Source organism: Cyprinus carpio, chromosome B18 (assembly GCF_018340385.1).
Source record: "Cyprinus carpio isolate SPL01 chromosome B18, ASM1834038v1, whole genome shotgun sequence".
In the NCBI taxonomy this organism is placed as follows: Eukaryota; Metazoa; Chordata; class Actinopteri; order Cypriniformes; family Cyprinidae; genus Cyprinus; species Cyprinus carpio.
This window is the reverse complement of record NC_056614.1, coordinates 150,795-170,562: the sequence shown is the minus strand read 5'-3', so window position 1 is coordinate 170,562 and position 19,768 is coordinate 150,795. Positions and strand designations below refer to the sequence as shown.

General features: G+C 37.3%; 1 protein-coding gene and 1 long non-coding RNA gene across 6 annotated transcripts in view; one reads left to right on the top strand and one right to left on the bottom strand.

Annotated features, from left to right (window-relative positions):
• The first annotated feature begins 1,966 nt into the window (after positions 1-1,966).
• Positions 1,967-2,937, top strand: LOC109060042. The gene is made up of 3 exons (XR_006157028.1): positions 1,967-2,021; positions 2,633-2,692; positions 2,781-2,937. It is a non-coding gene; the product is annotated as an uncharacterized LOC109060042 (long non-coding RNA).
• Positions 2,938-14,152: 11,215 nt separating this feature from the next.
• Positions 14,153-19,768, bottom strand: part of tspan4a (tetraspanin 4a) — a 61,796-nt gene continuing 56,180 nt past the window's right edge. For all 5 annotated transcript variants that reach the window (XM_042743446.1, XM_042743447.1, XM_042743448.1 and 2 more), the window contains 4 exons: positions 15,255-15,356; positions 14,985-15,116; positions 14,724-14,807; positions 14,153-14,650 (listed from right to left, as the gene is read on the bottom strand). In XM_042743446.1, coding sequence (XP_042599380.1) covers positions 14,582-14,650; positions 14,724-14,807; positions 14,985-15,116; positions 15,255-15,356 — 387 coding nt within the window. In that variant the 3' untranslated portion in view covers positions 14,153-14,581. The remainder of the gene's footprint in view (positions 14,651-14,723; positions 14,808-14,984; positions 15,117-15,254; positions 15,357-19,768) is intronic.

Below are 19,768 nucleotides of genomic sequence, written 5' to 3'. Positions count from 1 at the left end.
TCCTTTATGCTTAAGGAAGATTAAGGAAAACAGTCCGAAACCATGGTGTAATGAGCACACTCGCACCCTAAAGAGAGCAGCCCGGAAAATGGAGCGCAGCTGGAGGAAAACAAAAACTTGAGGTATTTCGTATTGCTTGGAGGGAAAGTAACCTATCCTACAGAAAAGCATTAAAAACTGCTAGATCTGATTACTTTTCGTCTCTTTTAGAAGAAAACAAACATAACCCCAGGTATTTATTCAATACATTGGCTAAATTAACGAAAAATAAAGCATTAACAAGTGTTGACATTTCCCAACATCACAGCAGTAATGACTACTTTACTTCTAAGATCGATACTATTAGAGATAAAATTGTAACCATGCAGCCGTCAGCTACAGTATCACATCAGACAGTGCACTATAGATCCCCTGAGGAACAGTTCCACTCATTCTCTACTATAGGAGAGGAAGAATTGTATAAACTTGTTAAATCGTCTAAACCAACAACATGTTAGACCCTATTCCATCTAAGCTCCTAAAAGAGGTGCTTCCAGAAGTCATAGATCCTCTTCTGACTATTATTAATTCCCCATTTTCATTAGGATATGTCCCCAAAACCTTCAAACTGGCTGCTATTAAGCCTCTCATTAAAAAACCACAACTTGACCCCAAAGAACTAGTTAATTATAGACCGATCTCAAATCTCCCTTTTCTGTCCAAGATACTAGAAAAAGTAGTATTCTCACAATTATATTCCTTCTTAGAGAAAAATTGTATCTGTGAGGATTTCTAGTCAGGATTTAGACCGTATCATAGTACTGAGACTGCTCTCCTTAGAGTTACAAATGACCTGCTCTTATCATCTGATCGTGGTTGTATCTCTCTATTAGTGCTATTGGATCTTAGCGCTGCGTTCAATATTATTGACCACAACATACTTTTGCATAGGCTAGAAAACTTTGTTGGCATTAATGGGTGCGCATTAGCATGGTTTAAATTGTACTTATATGACCGCCATCAATTCGTAGCAGTGAATATAGAGGTATCATATCGATCACAAGTGCAGTATGGAGTACCTCAAGGCTCAGTACTAGGGCCGTTACTTTTCACACTTTACATGTTACCCTTGGGAGATATCATCAGGAAACATGGTGTCAGCTTTCACTGTTATGCTGATGATACTCAGCTCTTTATTTCTTTGAGGCCTGGTGAAATATACCAATTTGAAAAACTAACGGAATGCATAGTCGATATAAAAAAAACTGGACGATGAGTAATTTCTTACTGCTAAATTCTGAAAAAACAGAGGTATTAATTATAGGACCTAAAAACTCTGCATGTAATGACCTAGAACGCTGTCTAAGCCTTGATGGCTGCTCTGTCAATTCTTCATCATCAGTTAGGAACCTAGGTGTGCTATTAGATAGCAATCTTTCCTTAGAAAGCCACGTTTCTAACATTTGTAAAACTGCATTTTTCCATCTCAAAAATATATCTAAATTACGACCTATGCATTCAATGTCATATGCAGAAATGTTAATCCATGCGTTTATGACCTCAAGGTTAGAATATTGTAATGCTTTATTGGGTGGTTGTTTTGCACACTAACAAACTCCAGCTAGTTCAAAATGCAGCAGCTAGAGTTCTTACTAGAAACAGGAAGTATGACCATATTAGCCCGGTTCTGTCAACACTGCACTGGCTCCCTATTAAACATTGTATAGATCAGGGATCCTCAAATCAGAGGGGTATTGCACAAAAGTAGAATTAAGAAAGCCAGGATAACAGAAAAGGCGCGGCTTGACCTAGTTCAATCAGCACATCCTGGCTTAGTCTGTTGCACATTTGATAAGCCAGGATGAGAGCGTGCAGCTATGTCAAGCCAAGTGTAGATAGTTGGGATAAGTGCACGTTTCACGGCATTCTTAAACAGACAACGGGGATCGATCACAGAATCAATGATGCAAAAATGGATAAAAACCCGTGCGGCATACTTCTCGCCAACTGAGCAACAGCTTCTAATGGAAACATATGAAGAGGTGAAACATACAATATGTAAAAAGAGAAATACAGCTTCTTTAATAAAACAAAGGCAAAGTTTTATTTCAGATGATAGATTAGATAAAATCAATTAGATAGAAAAAAACCTAAATAAAAATAGATAAAAGAGATAGATGCAATGGACTAAATAGACAGATAAAATGAGCAAAATAGATCAAATACTGTAGATGCGCATAGTGTATAAGTGTTTGCAATTAATCATACATGTGCTTGCATGAGTAACATGCATGTCCACTGGTCACATTTAAGGCAAAGTGTCCAACTGTTAATTTAGGGAAATGACAAATAACTCCTTGAATTGTAATTATGATGGCTTCAGTGGAGCACTGGTAATTTGGACTACTTATGCATTCAGTTGGTCCGCTATTGTCTGCCAGGCTTACCCACTTATCCACTATGCATATCTACAGTATTTGATCTATTTTGTTCATTTTATCTGTCTATTTAATCTATCTCATGTCTCTTTTATCTGTTTTTATTTAGGTTTTTAGTTTTCTACTGATTTAATCTAATATGATAATTTGATCTGTTTTTATCTATCTAATCATTTATTTATTTTATCTCTCTTATCTATCTATCCTTCTTAAAGAACAAGCGTGTCTGGCCAAAAAAGGACCTGGCAGCAAGTACAAGAACATTTTGCAGGCTGGTAAGTGACTTGATGTGTGAAAAAAAAAAAAAGCCTAATTAAGTGAATAGTGTCTGCTGCCATATTTTATTGTCTGTGTTGATTTTAGCATTGAAAAAAAAGGCTCATATATCTGGCACGGGGGGTGGCCCTCCAACCCAAGACTTGACCACAGCAGAGGAGCTGGCCCTGGAGATGAATAAAGGGAAGCCAGTGATGGAAGGGACACAGTGAGGGACAGCCACTGACTCTGACCCAGCAAGAGAGACTGGCCTCTTCATACAAGGTACATTACTGCCGTACTACTGCACATGGAAAACAATCAAGTATTTAGATTTTGTTATGTGGACTGTCTGACTTACCTTGCAGTGTCTGGTAACACACTTACACTTCTGGAGCCACCAGACTATGACCCGCTGGTGACTTCTCTTTATTAAAATCATAGGCTTGGCACGTCCTGTCAAAACTATCAATACAAGTTCTGTTGAATATGGCAGAGGGAAGGCACATCTGCCGATGATGAGATTGTGTCACTGGACTCCAGAAGGCTTGAGGTGTCATGTCAATTTTGTGTAAAGAAGATATTTTGAATATTGCTGGTAATCAAACAGTTGGTGGCTCCTACTGACTTCCATAGTATTTTTTTTCCCTCTTTTATGTTCAACATAAGAAAGCAACTCATACAGGTTTGGATAGAACTTCAAAAGAAGAATCAGATGATCCAGAACATATAAAGGTATTTTGTTGTTTACTAAAAATATTTATAAGGTTGTTGCCATCCTCAAGAGTATAACCATTTTCAAAATACATTTTATTATTCCTTTATTCGAGTTGAAAGAGACTAACAAATGGAACATTTATTTAGAATAAGCCTATATATACACTACAAATTGACCACGTCATGGACTTAAATGAAACCACCTTTGCAACTTCTTCAGCCATTTCTTATAATCTCAACAACTGCAATAATATATGCATTCATCAAACCTCTAACAGCAATATGAACAGTCTTCATAACAACACTAAAATAGGGATACTTAGATGAATGACAGTATATGTTGTATTTTAATGCATTATAATTAAAATGATGCAACATTTGCAGAAGACCATGGAGTGACTGTAAAACATTAATTTCTAGAAGGATTGACAGCAGAACTAACAGATAAATCACTAAGATTAATCTTAGCCTAGTTGTTAGCCTGCTCCAGAGCAGGCTAGCTGCAAAGTGTAAATCTCCATAGTAACGTAATGTAGATTAATTTAGCCTCCCTTCATGCAACCGAGTCAGGGCTAAATTCAGCCAGGATAACTGGAAAATCCCAGCTTAATCCCTTATCTTGCTTTTGTGCAATACCCCCCTGGACCTCGAGATCCACTTTTCTGCAGAGTTTAGCTCTAACCCTAATCAAACACAACTGAGCATGCTAATCGATGCCAATCAATGTTTTTGGGATAATTAGAAATTCACAGGCAGGTGACTTTGATCGGGGTTGGAGCTAAACTCTGCAGTGCATTGGACCTCCAGGGCCAGATTTGAGGAATCGGGGTATAGATTTTAAAATCTTGCTTATTACTTATAGAGCCCTGAATGGTTTAGCACCTCGGGGGGCGTGTCAAGATGGCGGAGAGATAAGTCGAACTTTTTACAGGCTCTGATGTAATTGTGTAAAAGGCCGTCTATTCTTAGTCTACGGTTTTTCTTTATTTAAGATTATTTTTATTTACTCTGTTTTTTGTTACTACATTTGTGTGAATTTTTGTTTATATAAGTCTATTCGCTTGCCTTTTTCTGCTGCACTCGCTGAAGCGTTATGGCGGGGGAAAACTGGAGAACATGTCTATGCTAGAATAGCTTCAGGGGAAGAAGGAGATGAATCTATCGATACGATGGAGATTGAAGTGTCGTCTGCTAAAGATGTTAGACAGAAGACAATGCCTCACACCCCTCTCAAAAGTCCCGGACCCAAAAGAGTGAAAGCAGTACAGGAAAAGGAAAATGATGATATTTCCACTAGCGTTCTGTACGCTGCCATCCAAAGCCTCAGTCGTAAGTTCGATGAAAATTCGGAATACATTCGTGCCTTTGAATTCCAACTGAAAGTGAACACTGATGCAATTGTCAAAATTTCCGAGTCTCTGGATGCCAATACGACGGCGTTGAAAGGTGTTAAGGAGGATGTGGTTAATTTGAAATCACAGGTAACTCACTTACAGAAGGAAAACGAAGTGTTGAAACAGAAATGTGTGGAGCATGACCGATAAAAACGCAGGTGGTGTTTGAGGCTAAATGGAGTTCCAGAAAGAGAAGATGAGGATGTCAGAAGCGTCGTGATTGATATCTTGTCTCAGATTGTCCCTCACTCTCCAGAACAACTGCAGAATACTGTGGACACAGTTCATCGCCTTGGCAAAAAAGTGAAGGGTGCAAAGACCGCGGCAAATCATCATTCAGTTTGGCATGAGATTTGTACGTGACATGGTTTGGAGAATGTCAAAGAATGCACCGGTCTGCATGGAGAAAAAAAATTCGTTTTAGAGAGGATTTCTGCAAGGACGACCGGGAGGCTCATGCTCGTCTATGGCCTAAAGTTGAGGAGGCAAGAAAGAAAAACTTGAAAGCATACCTTCGCGACGGATATATGCAGTGATTAACGGTCAGAGAGTGACAGCTTAGTTAGTGGTGAATGAAGTGATGTGCTAGCTTTTGAGTTACTTTAAATCTGAGAGGAGAATAGGTTCAATTGACTATTAAGGCACAGCTATGTCGTATTCAAGATCATGCGATTGTAGAGATCTAGGTATTTCATTTAGAATTCTATTCAAAGATAATATCGAATATATTACTTGAACGTCATTCCTTAAGGCTTATTTTGAGTTCGGTTTTATCGGCCTTAAATGTGCTATTATACGCCTGTGTAAGAGGAACGATATTTGATCATCTGAAAAATCTGTAATTAGTTTTTTTTTTCTTCTTAATTCAACTTTATGTCTTTTTCTCTGTTATCTCTAAATGTTTGAGGTATTAGGTGTAATGTTAAACGTAAGGCACTTTTTCTTTTTTGCAAGGAGCAAGTAAAAGTAAATTGTTTCTTTCTTCAAGAGACTCATTCAACCTGATGTAGATGTGAGATTTTGGAAATCACAATGGGGTGGAGAGGCTTTATTCTCTCATGGAACTTCTCACTCAGCAGGGGTCGCTTTTTTGTTTAAACGGATGGACAGCAAAATTGTTGCAAGTTCAAGTGATAATGAGGGTCACTGGATTATGGTGGTTCTTGAATCAAATGCATGTAACTTAATTTTGATAAATGTTTATGGTTACACTAACAAGTCCGCTAATAAGTTGTTTTTTTCAGAATATGGCTACAAAAATTGATGTCTGGAAGAACACATATTTTACAGATAAAATTATTATTGGAGGGGATTTTTAACGCTGTTCCAGATGAATGGCAGGATAGATACCCCACTCCTTTCACCACTTTTTCCTATAACCCCCTGATTTATAATATATCTCAATTTCTTGATTTAATTTGATGTTTGGCGTGTACAGAACCCACATAAGAAACAATTTACATGGGGTTCCTTTTCAGGGCGCATTCAGCGTTCCAGGATGGATTTTTGGTTGATAACTAGTAATCTTCTTTCTTCTACATTTGACTGTAATATTTCTCCTTCAGTTTTAACTGATCATAGTGCCATATCACTTTCTCTTAGGAGTAATGACAGCTTTACGTCTACCAGAACTCACTGGAAGGTTTAATAATAATTTACTAAAATGTGAATCTTTTTGTAATTCTATTTTGTTAATGATTAATAATGTTAAAACCATGTCTGAATTAACCTCAATTGGCAAATGGGAATGGGTCAAATTTAATGTTAAAAAAAATAGCGATTAAAGAAGGCAAACAAATTGCAAATGCTAGAAAATTTCGGCAGACAACAATTTTATCAAGACTAAATTTTTTCAGTAATAAAGACATACTTAGTAAGAGTGAGGAAAAAGAACTTTATACTCTTCAATCAGAGTTAGATGATTTTTATACAGAAAAGGCTAAAGGAGCATTTATACGATCTAGAGCCAGGTGGATTGAGGAAGGGGGAAAAACATTCTTCATATTTATTTAATTTAGAAAAACAAAAAGCTTTGAAAACTATTAATAGACTTAGCATTGATAATTGTATAAGCCAAGAAAAAACACAAATTGATGACTACATATATTCCTTCTATAACAATTTATATAAATCTAAATTTTCAGAAAGCGATTGTGATCTCTTCTTTTCCTTTTTAAAAGATAGAGTTCCTATTATAGACTCTGATTTTAGAAATATGATGGATGCTGACATTGAGATTTCAGAATTAGACACTGCTATAAAGCAAATGTCTAATGGGAAAGTCGCCAGGTATTGATGGCATCACAGTAGAACTATATAAACATTTTTTGGCACGAAATAAGAATTTTAGTTTTTGAAGCACTAAAGGAATGTATAGATAAAGCTGAATTATCTCCATCAATGAAGCACGGTTTAATTATTCTAGCTCCAAAGTCGAACAAAGATAAATTATTTTTAGACAATTGGAGACCAATAACTCTTTTATGTAATGATTTCAAACTGCTCTCTCATGTTTTTGCAAATAGACTAAAAAAGGGTATTGGTGAAATTATCAGTGAAACACAATCGGCTTTTATTAAAGGGAGAAGTATTCACAGTCATATTAGACTAGTTCTTGATATGCTTGATTATAATTTTTTAATTCCCCAGACAAGCTTACTTCTATTTCTAGATTTCTTCAAGGCATTTGATACCCTTGAACACTCCTTTTTGTTTAGATCCTTAGAAACTTTTGGTTTTGGCCCTATGTTTTGTAAAGTAATTTCCATGTTTTATAATGATATTTTTAGTAGTGTTTCTCTCAATGTTGGTTCATCACCCAAAATCCAAATTAAACGAGGAATTCGTCAGGGATGCCCTGTCTCACCATTACTTTTTAATCTTGCAGTTGAACTTATGTCTTTATTCATTAAAAACTTTGAAGATAATATAGGCATAGACATTCTTGGTAGAACCTTTACTATAAGCCAATTTGCAGATGACACTCTTTTATTTCTTAAAAATAAAGAGGTACTTCCATTAGTTATTGAAAAAATTTCAGTTTTCTCAAAGGCATCAGGCCTGACTCTAAACTTTAAAAAAAAAAATGTGAATTAATGGCAATCCATAATTGTAATTTAGACGTTACAGAGGGCATTCCAGTAAAAAAGGAGATTAAGTATTTAGGGGTTATGATTACAAATAATGTTGTTAATAGAGAACATTCAAATTTTAACTCTAAAATAGAAAGTATGAAAAAATCCTTAAATCATTGGTTATCTCGAGACCTATCTATATTGGGTAGAATTCTCTTAACTAAAACTGAGGGAATATCCAACAAGAGACATTTATTTAACAGAATGTATACTGCCCGAGAGTAATTAAATCGGTGAATTCAATCTTATTTAAATTTATTTGGAAAAATAAAACGCATTATCTACGTAAATTTCATATGGTAAAAGAGTATGAACATGGAGGTTTGAGAGCCATTGACTTTGAATCTCTTCTTGGTACATTCAGAATAAAATGGTTGAAAGAGTGTTTAATAAAGTCACACTCGATATGGTACCATATTCCTAACCACATTTTTAAAAAAATTGGCGGCCTTGATTTTGTGTTGAGATGTGATCTCGACCCTTGTAAAATTCCTCTGAAGGTATCTAATTTTCATAAACAAGTACTGTTATTTTGGAAAATGATGTTTACCCATAACTTTTCCCCTCACAACTCCACTCTTTGGAACAATAGGGTTGTAATTATTAATAGAAAATCTCTGTTTAAAAGTGATTGGTATAGCCAAGGTATTTTTTTTATTCATGATTTGTTAGATGATAATGGCTTTTTCTTATCTTATATTGATTTCATTAGTAAATACAAAGTTAAAATTACATTAAAAGGTTATAATAAGGTATGCAATGCTATACCTACTGGATTGTTAAGAATAATTCAAAGTAGTTTTTTCTGATCTTTTATCTAGACCAGTAGTTTCTCTTCCCTCTTTGAAAATATGTAATGTTGACCTCTTAGACTATAAGTGTAATAACAAACTTATTTTATAAAGAACTTAAGACGTATCCTCACTGGTGATTATAAATGTTATTTTCTGGGAGATGTTGAAACCTCAGTAAGGGACAAAGCTTTTACCCCGTTATATGGCTTACCCAGTTGCTCCAAAGGTCAAGTAGACTCATTATAAAATTATGTTTAGGATTTACCCAGTTAATGACTTCATAAGAAAAACGATTTCATTTCGAGGTGGATCCTTGTGGTTTCTGCTCTTCATTTCCTGAAACACTTGATCACCTTTTCTTTTACTGTGAGGTTTCTTATAAATTTTGGTTTGATATACATAGCTGGTTGTCAGTAAAAATGGAGACAGTTTCTCCTATAACCCAGCAAGATGTGCTCTTTTTTAAATGTGATTTAAATTCATCCTTCTCTGATGTTGTGAATTTTGTTTTGTTGATGGGTAAATATCACATACATACTTGTAAATGGAAAAAATGTAAACCTTCCTTCAATATATTCTTATGTGAGTTTGTTAAAATGTTTCAGAGCTTAAAATGCCTCAAAAAACTTAATCGAAAATCGGAAAAGTTATGCTTCTCTTTGTCAAAATATCTATTATTTTAAAAAAAAAATTTTAAATAACTTCATCGACTACAATTTTGGTTTCATGTTATTGTGTTTTTTTTTTTTTTTTGTTGTATTTTATTTTATTTTATTTATTTATTTATTTATTTTTATTTTTATTTTTTTGTTCTTTAATGTAAACTCTGTGCTGGTCTATATGAAAGTGTCTTACAATGTTGGTTCCCTGTCTTGTTATGTAAATTAAGCAATAAAAAAAAAAAAAAAAAAAAAAAAAAAAAAATGGTTTAGCACCTCAGTATTTGAACAAGCTCTTGTTACATTATAGTCCTCCACGTCCGCTCCGTTCTCAAAACTCTGGCAATTTGATAATACCTAGAATATCAAAGTCAACTGCGGGCGGCAGATCCTTCTCCTATTTAGCGCCCAAACTCTGGAATAACCTACCTAACATTGTTCGGGAGGCAGACACACTCTTGCAGTTTAAATCTAGATTAAAGACCCATCTCTTTAACCTGGCTTACACATAACACACTAATACACTTCTAATATCCAAATCCGTTAAAGGATTTTTAGGCTGCATTAATTAGGTAAACCGGAACCGGGAACACTTCCCATAACACCCGATGTACTTGCTACATCGTTAGAAGAATGGCATCTATGCTAATATTTCTTTCTTATTCTGAGGTCACCATAGGTACCAGATCCAGTCTGTATCCAAGTCAGAGGGTCACTGCAGTCACCCGGATCCAGTACGTATCCAGCCCAGATGGTGGATCAGCACCTAGAAAGGACCTCTACAGCCCTAAAAGACAGCGGAGACCAGGACTAGAGCCCCAGAGACAGATCCCCTGTAAAGACCTTGTCTCAGACGACCACCGGGACAAGACCACAGGAAACAGATGATTCTTCTGCACAATCTGACTTTGCTGCAGCCTGGAATTGAACTGCTGGTTTCGTCTGGTCAGAGGAGAACTGGTCCCCCGACTGAGCCTGGTTTCTCTCAAGGTTTTTTCTCCATTCTCTCACTGATGGAGTTTTGGTTCCTTGCCGCTGTCGCCTATGGCTTGCTTAGTTGGGGACACTTCATTTACAGCGATCTTGTTGACTTGATTGCACAGATACTATTTAAACTAAACTGAGCTGCATGATGACATCACTGAATTCAATGATGAACTGCCTTTAACTGTCATTTTGCATTATTGACACCGTTTCCCTAATTAATGTTGTTCAGTTGCTTTGACAATCTGTTTTGTTTAAAGGGCTATATAAATAAAGGTGAAAAATAAAATCGTAATATGTTCTGTTCGATATATATAATGCTAGCAGAAGTGTTGGAAATGGCAAAGAAAATTACATAAATGAATTCTTCTCAATTTTGTACATATTTATTTCCATTAATTCTCATAGGTATAGGAAATGTTAATCCAAATACAGGAATACATTGACATTTTACATTTTTCATTTCAAATTGAATTCAGCTTAACGCTTCCATCATTTTCAAGCGAAACATTTCACAAAAAGAAGCTTGTTAGGTTCAAAATGATAAAACTATACAAATAGTGTTAAAAATGAAGATATTTGAGTCTCGACCGTGAGTTTGCGGTGGATCTGTTTGGGCAGGTTTAAAGGGATCATGAGCTGCCTCTGTTATTTTGTACTGTTCTCTGAGGTCCACTTATAATGTTATCAAAATTTTTACATCGAAAACATAATAATTTAGAAGAAATAGGCTATTTGCTGTCCTGTTTTAACCCCCCTCATCAGAATGCTGGCGTGGAGGATTGTAGACTCGGAAGTAAATGCCCACTGCTGTGATTGGCTAACAGTTATGTATGAATGACAGTCTACATTCCTCACAGATGGACACTGCTGTGATTTAGTTTAAAAATGCATAAATACTCAGTTCATGTAAAACGATCTGTAATAATAAACAGAGCAATAGTGATCACATAATGAAAACAGTTACTCACACTTGTGTTGTGACATTACTGTCGGATCCAATATAGCCACACCATTGCCTTTTAGTTTCAATCTTTCTGAAAACAAATCTTCAAATCTTGTTTGCATCAAAACGAAAATGAAGTGAACAAAGGACAGAGTTCTTACTAATGCGGTCTGGAACTTCATTAAAAATAAAGTTAATTCACTCTTTTCTAACGTTGGGATCAGAAGGAAGACAAAGCAAACACTATTTAACTTGGCACCGCACAGCGTCTTGTCTTCAAGGCATCTTTATTGTTTGGTTTCTGTGTAGACCTGCGTTACCCTCTATCCTAAACACTATATACGCAAATCAGTGTGCGGGGTTAAACAGGAGTGAAGTAGAATCTGGCTTGCTTAGTTGGGGACACTTCATTTCCAGTGATATCGTGGACTTGATTGCACAGATACTATTTAAACTGAACTTAGCTGGATGATGACATCACTGAATTCAACGATGAACTGCCTTTAACTGAAAATTGAGTGTTTACTATTGTCCTTTTTCATTATTGACACACTATTTTCATATTTAATACTGCAAAGCTGCATTGACACAATCTGTATTGTTAAAACCACTATATAAATAAAGGTGACTTGACTTGACTAGAATCGGTGGGCAGGGCTAAACCAGCAGTGATGTAGAATCGGTGGGCGGGGTTAAACCTGCAGCAATGTAGAATCGGTGGGCGGGCTAAACCTGTAGCAATGTAGAATCGGTTAGAATCGGTGGTCAGGGTTAAATATTAAAATATGTACGCGGGGCGAAACCTGCAGCGATGTAGAATCAGTGATCAGGGTTAAATAGGCAGCGATGTAGAATAGGTGGGCGGGGCTAAACCTGCAGCGATGTAGAATCGGTGGGCTGGGCTAAACCTGCAGTGATGTACAGGTCCTGGTCATATAATTAGAATATCATGAAAAAGTTGATTTATTTCACTAATTCCATTCAAAAAGTGAAACTTGTGTATTATATTAATTCATTACACACAGACTGATATATTTCAAATGTTTATTTCTTTTAATTTTGATGATTATAACTAAGGAAAATCCCAAATTCAGTATCTCAGAAAATTAGAATATTGTGAAAAGGGTTCAATATTGAAGACACCTGGTGCCACACTCTAATCAGCTAATTAACTCAAAGCACCTGCAAAAGCCTTTAAATGGTCTCTCAGTCTATTTCTGTAGGCTACACAATCATGGGGAAGACTGCTGACTTGACAGTTGTCCAAAAGACGACCACTGACACCTTGCACAAGGAGGGCAAGACACAAAAGCTCATTGCAAAAGAGGCTGGCTGTTCACAGAGCTCTGTGTCCAAGCACATTAATAGAGAGGCGAATAGAAGGAAAAGATGTGGTAGAAAAAAGTGTACAAGCAATAGGGATAAGTGAAACAAAACCCATTCAAAAATGTGGGGGAGATTCACAAAGAGTGGACTGCAGCTGGAGTCAGTGCTTCAAGAACCACTACGCACAGACGTATGCAAGACATGGGTTTCAGCTGTCGCATTCCTTCTGTCAAGCAACTCTTGAACAACAGACAGCGTCAGAAGCGTCTCGCTTCAAAAAGGACTGGACTGCTGCTGAGTGCTCCAAAGTTATGTTCTCTGATGAAAGTAAATTTTGCATTTCCTTTGGATATCAGGGTCCCAGAGTCTGGAGGAAGAGAGGAGAGGCACACAATCCACGTTGCCTTGAGGTCCAATGTAAAGTTTCCACAGTCAGTGATGGTTTGGGGGTGCCATGTCATCCGCTGGTGTTGGTCCACTGTGTTTTCTGAGGTCCAAGGTCAACACAGCCGTATACCAGGAAGTTTTAGAGCACTTCATGCTTCCTGCTGCTGACCAACTTTATGGAGATGCAGATTTCATTTTCCAACAGGACTTGGCACCTGCACACAGTGCCAAAGCTACCAGTACCTGGTTTAAGGACCATGGTATCCCTGTTCTTAATTGGTCAGCAAACTCGCCTGACCATAACCCCATAGAAAATCTATGGGGTATTGTGAAGAGGAAGATGCGATATACCAGACCCAAGAATGCAGAAGAGCTGAAGGCCACTATCAGAGCAGCCTGGGCTCTCATAACACCTGAGCAGTGCCACAGACTGATCGACTCCATCCCACGCCGCATTGCTGCAGTAATTCAGGCAACAGGAGCCCCAACTAAGTATTGAGTGCTGTACATGCTCATACTTTTCATGTTCATACTTTTCAGTTGGCCAAGATTTCTAAAAATCCTTTGTTTGTATTGGTCTTAAGTAATATTCTTATTTTCTGAGATACTGAATTTGGGATTTTCTTAGTTGTCAGTTATAATCATCAGAATTAAAAGAAATAAACATTTGAAATATATCAGTCTGTGTGTAATGAATGAATATAATATACAAGTTTCACTTTTTGTATGGAATTAGTGAAATAAATCAACTTTTTGATGATATTCTAATTATATGACCAGCACCTGTAGAATCGGTGGGCGTGGTTAAACAGGCAGCGATGTAGAATTGGTGGGCGGGGCTAAACCTGCATCAATGTAGAATCGGTGGGCGGGGCTAAACCGGCAGTGATGTAGAAGCAGCCGCTGATCTTCTTCTGTGGAGGTGGGATTTATCCACACTATTACATCATAGAGTAGAACATTCCACAAGCTGTTGTTTTGGCAGACTGCCTGGTACAGAAATGACATGCATTGTGTACAATCGGTTCTTGAGCTCACAACCAATCCCACAACGTTAATCTGTGCTTTTGCTCTTTTACTGAATCAGCTCTGTTGAACAGACTTGTGCTTCTTCCTACATACGGCAAGTACTTCATTAGTTTAAGTAAAATGTGTCTGTTTTATTATTTTTTGTTTTAAAGACTATGCCAAATAAATCAAATATACAAAAATGTGATCTAAAATCGTAGCTTTTACATCTATTGAGAACTTGCTCTGAATAAATATAAACAGCGATTGTTAATTTCACACGTCTTAATATGAAATTATACAAATATAAAATTAGTGACTGCTCTCCTTCTTTAAAATTGCTGTATTTTCTTCACAACTAGACCAAAAAAACTAAACAAAAAAACTGTCCATTAAATATTCTCAATAAAGAGCCATTTTCATTCTTTGAGCTGATCTGGATTATAAAATCATGTTGCAAATGTCAGTGTGTTAGCAAAACGTGACAACTGATTGCTACAGCATGAAGACAGAAGTGTGCAATGAAGAAGCAGGAATGTGTTTGGTCCAGTTCCACGTCTCTATGCGTAGAAGGTCTCCACTTTCACAGCGTGACAGAATATAGTCATGGAGAACACCAGCCCCAGGATCTGCAATCACATGTAACGATGATCACCACTGAGCTCTCGTGTATGTATTGATTGTGATGTGAGCATTCAGTACCTGTGTTAGAGCCGTACACAGAGCGAAGATCCACAGAGCCACCAGATTCTCCTGCAGCCAGCCCTTCACTCGCTCGTAACACGGCTGTCAACACAAGCCGCAGCGGTCAGTCAGCAGAGAGAGAGATGGACAACACCACATTTACACAGGACTTTCTGTCTGTCCATTTTACTCAGAAAATACATCAACACAAGATACAGTAGAGCATTGCCAAACCATTCTCTGTGCTCTTCAGAGGCCAAAGCTGATGCAGCTTCTTACCGCTGTCCACCAGGTGCCAGGATTCTCCAGACCGCAGTTATCACTGTACTCCAGACAGCAGGAGTCCGGCACACGCGTCGCGTTATACACGTGAAACCAGTCTGTGTGATTGGTCACCCCACAGCAGCGAAACTACAGCACACACACACACACACACACACACCATCTTCCAGTGTCCTTTCTTCAAGACACTCAATCATATCTTACAGTGCTACACCGCTGGTTCTTGGGAAATTATCGCAAGCACAGTAATGAATGCAGTAAACATACGTCGGTTTGGACGATGCTCCAGGCGTTGGTCAGTCCGATGTTTCCTTCAGTCCCAAAGAGCTGCAGGCCTTTCTTCAGGTCGCTTTGTGCATACAGATCAATCTATAACATGCCGTAAAGAAAAGCACATTCACCCAACAATGGCATTAACGCCTGAGTGTCATTTTCTGGAGCCTACATGGGCATAACTTGACATTCTGTCACAGAATGTTGATACAGAAATGATTTAATCTCACCCTGACGTTAAGATGGATTGTATTATGCATTTCTGGTTATTTTTTAAGTTTCCTCTCACTTCCTTATACTTAAACCGTTTGAGTTTAACTGTTGCACAGTGCAAACTTAAAGAGGAGGTCATCTGGGTTTTTGAAAAATATCTCTTTTGCAGTTTATAATGTAGCTATCCTTAAATGAAAACAATCTGCAAAATTGTTAATCCAAAAACGTGTATGATAAATATATTGTCTCTCAAAAGAGAGAGTCGGTTCTGAATCGCCTTAACGAGTCGTTATATTTTCGACTCTTTTGCCTGTTACCGGTGTACGTCACTGGGTAACACATTTGCATAATCCCCACCTGCCCGCGAAATACGAACAGAGTCTGATCTGCCCACAAACAATTCCTCTGTTAGTGTGTTTACATCATGTTGAGAAGACGCTGTGTTCAAGGATACCACAGAAATACAATTCGAACCTTTTGTTTTGTGCATGTCAGTTTACCAAGGACTGCTTCTCTAATCTGGGCTTTTATCTTCGTTGGCTTCTAATCTTCATAATTTGGACTAACAAGCTCTCTGAACCACAACCTGTAAGTAGTATGATTGATATGTTGTGTACATTTTCAGTTGAGTGTTTAAAAAAAGTTTTTGTGCTAATATGTGATGTACACAGTGCAGCTTTAGGACTCCATGCAAACTACAAAATTAACTCAAAAACCCACACACAAAACACTTACACCCCAAATCCGATAAATTCAAACCACTTATCAAATCCATGCAGGCCAGATGTGGGCCGGATCTGGGCCGAAATTGCTTGCTGTCTTGACGTAGTTCTGATAATTCCTGTGAACCCACTATTTCCTAAGAATGTGTCGATTATTGTAGACTAATGTTGTTCTAATGACTTCGTTTAATAATAAAGAATGTAGTGTAGCACACAGACTTTATAATCATTGTGAAACTGCTGTTTATTGTGCTGCACTGGCAGTTATAGGGTTAATGCGGGAGAGATACAGCTGCTCTGCGTTCTGATTAAAAGTTAAGACAGCGTCTTTTGTCTGTCATTCTTCAAACATTACAGTAAACATATTTTGGTTTACAAACTGTATTGTTTCATCAGTTAGTCACATTAGCACTCGGCTAACGTATCCACCTAGTGTTCACACTTTAGCAGTTAAACTTTAGCTGTGGGCACGATTCGCTTGCATACGTGTTTTTGTGTTTTATGTCATTATAAGAACGGATTGGAGCACTATATTACTGTTTTATGTAAAGGTGCTTTGTCAGTGATAGCGCTGGCTAACTGGCTCAAGGACTCATCTCTGTGCCAATCACAACAGGTTTGGCCAGCTGACCAATCAGAGCAGAGTAGGCTTGAGGAAGGGAGGGGTTTACCCCGAACTTGCTGGGAACGAATCGTTTCCTAATCATTGGCAAATGACTCTAATATTAAATGTATATTCTGAGAAAATTACAGTGTTTTCTCACCTTAGATGCATTTAAACCTGTTGTAGGGCACTCCAATACAATATTAGGACACTTTAAAATACCATATGACCTGCTCTTTAATTTCCTTGATCAGAACTTTATCCACTGAACGTTTCTTTAAAACATGGCAGTGACAAAAATAAATGTCACAATATACTGTATTCTCTGAAAACACATTATCCAGTAAATGTATCTTGTTTTTAGGATAAGGACTCTAACTCTAATCCAGTTTCTGTAAATGTGCTAAATCTAATTACAGTCAAACATAAAATAATGTCCCTGAAATGTCCCATTAATATGTCATGATGCTATGTGTCAGTAAATAAGTGTAGCTACTCTAAAACATGTTTTACATTTTAACAGAGCAATGTAACCTAATACACACATGGTATTTGCACTTAAAGTTTATTGTTTTCAATGCACTGAAAACTTACGCAGGTGAAAGCGAGCCTGTTCTCGACTCACAAACAGCCCATGTTTCAAAGCCATCGGCTCAAACTGTGACGTAATGGATTACATATGTGACTACATAACCGATCTAAACATGCTATGATTCTTCAGAGTGACAGATGATCCTCACAGACAGGAGCAGCACATATTTTATCACGCTTTACCACATCTGACTCCTCCTGACAGTTCTTCTGCTGTTTAAGAACAACACTTTATATCCTGCAGTTCTTCCTCCATATCAACTCACTGTGACTGGATACATTTAGAAACAATATCTGTCACTGATATGTCAAGGACACAAACTGTGCATATAGTTGCACATATGAGCCTCATTCATTAAACACAAGCACACTTTCATTTCTGTGGAGTATAAATTGATGTACTAAATTTGGTGTAACAGTTTACTTGTGAATGCATTAATGTGTGGTTTTCACAGAAAAGCATTGATTGTACTGGAGTTTCATGCATGAGGCCCATTGAGTGCTGGACTTGAGCTGGTGAGAGCTCATGAATGAACAAAGCTGTGCTTGTCTCCAGTCATTCCCGCTGGCCAAGAGCAATGTGTGTGAGAGAACGGCAGGGGGAGATAAGAAAGAGACTTCTGGAGAGCGGGAGCATACTTTCACTTGCACATTAACACAGATTCTGAGAAGAGAATCATACTGTTATGAGAGTAAAATTATGTAATTGAGGCATAATGTTTCAAGTAATGAAACTTCCTTAAATATCTGAGTAAATTCCTGGACCTTCCTGAAAATTCTCCTCAAATTCACAAAGGTATCATAAATCTTATATTTGTGGGTTAATCTAATCATCTATAAACACACACACACACACACACACACACACACACACACACACACACACACACACACACACACACACACACACACACACACACAGACTCTTTCTCAATCAGCATAATCCCGCCCATGGATCATAGCTTGTGTGAATCACACGTATAGAAATAATCTGGGATCTTTGGACTCCTTCAGGCTTGACTTTAGTAAATTTCATAAATGTAAAAGAGACTAACTGACCACATGGCTAACAATCAGACTACATGGCTGCTCTTAATAACTTTTGTTTATCAATGACATTTATTTTCAGATGTAACATTAATTTTGTTATTATATAAAATTCCTAAATGCATTTTGGGAGCAGTGAAGCCATCTTATATATGGGCTTGACTCTTTCATAAACTTTAAAATAAAGCAATAAACCACAAGATATGCAGTATTTCATGCACGTGTGTACAATAAAAGCTTGAAATTGAAAACTGAAATTGAAATTTCACTGATTTTAGCACTAGATGCAGAAACAGCAATATAATGAAAGGCAGCTCTATAAATAGTTAAATTCCTTAATGATAATAATCAATTCTTCCAGCAAATCATATTGTTCATTAATGTAAGCTGTGGGTGATTTCACAGCAACACAGCACATTAAATTCTGATGGCGATGAACACACAGCTGCGATGGCATGTTTTATGTTAGAGTTGGAGCGATCAAAAAGTTTTTCAGCACTTAATATACAATACAGATACTTTTGCATATTAAATATGATCAGACTGATGAATCTCTTTGACAGAAGCAGTAAACACAAAGGCAGAAAACTGGAAACTAATTATTCATATCTAAAATATAACCTATTTCTCTCTAAATATGCAAGTGTGGTGAGGTGTTTATGGAATATCATCCTTTTCTGATCACTGGCATATATGAGTAATAAATGAGGGTTTTACAGTCTTTACTACAGAGGAATTGCACTTCCGTCATCAGTTGGCCAAACAGACCCTCATCAATGAATTATTCAATACCACAAACAGAGAGGAAATAGAAAAACAGGAAAAAGGCAGTAAGAAAGACAGCAATCTATACTGTTGAAGCTGCCAGTGAAAGCCGTCCTCAGAGGATTGTGTTTCTTTCTCCAGACAGGATTTGAATGCATGCATGCTCTGAACCCAGAGCCATCATTGGAAACGTAAATGTGTGCTAAAAAAGCATCACGGAAGGGTTTCACGCATCCTAGGTCTCATGACAGACTGCGGCACCATTACAAACACGTGTCTATATCATCTATACCAGCTCCTCCATAATTCCCTGTGATCCGTCTGCCTTCCTCATAGCTGTAATACATTAATGCTTCATAAATAATAAATCAGTAAAGAGGAAGTAACAGAGAGACGATGAAGAAGTCAAGGAGGTCATTTCTAATCATCTGTGTAGAACAGAATCAGGGAAGAAAACCATACATAGAATAACACAATTTCCACCTTATATTGCCAGTTTGTCAGTGCAGTCGCTCCCTTTAGATTACATTTACATTTAATCATTTAGCAGACACTTTTATCCAAAG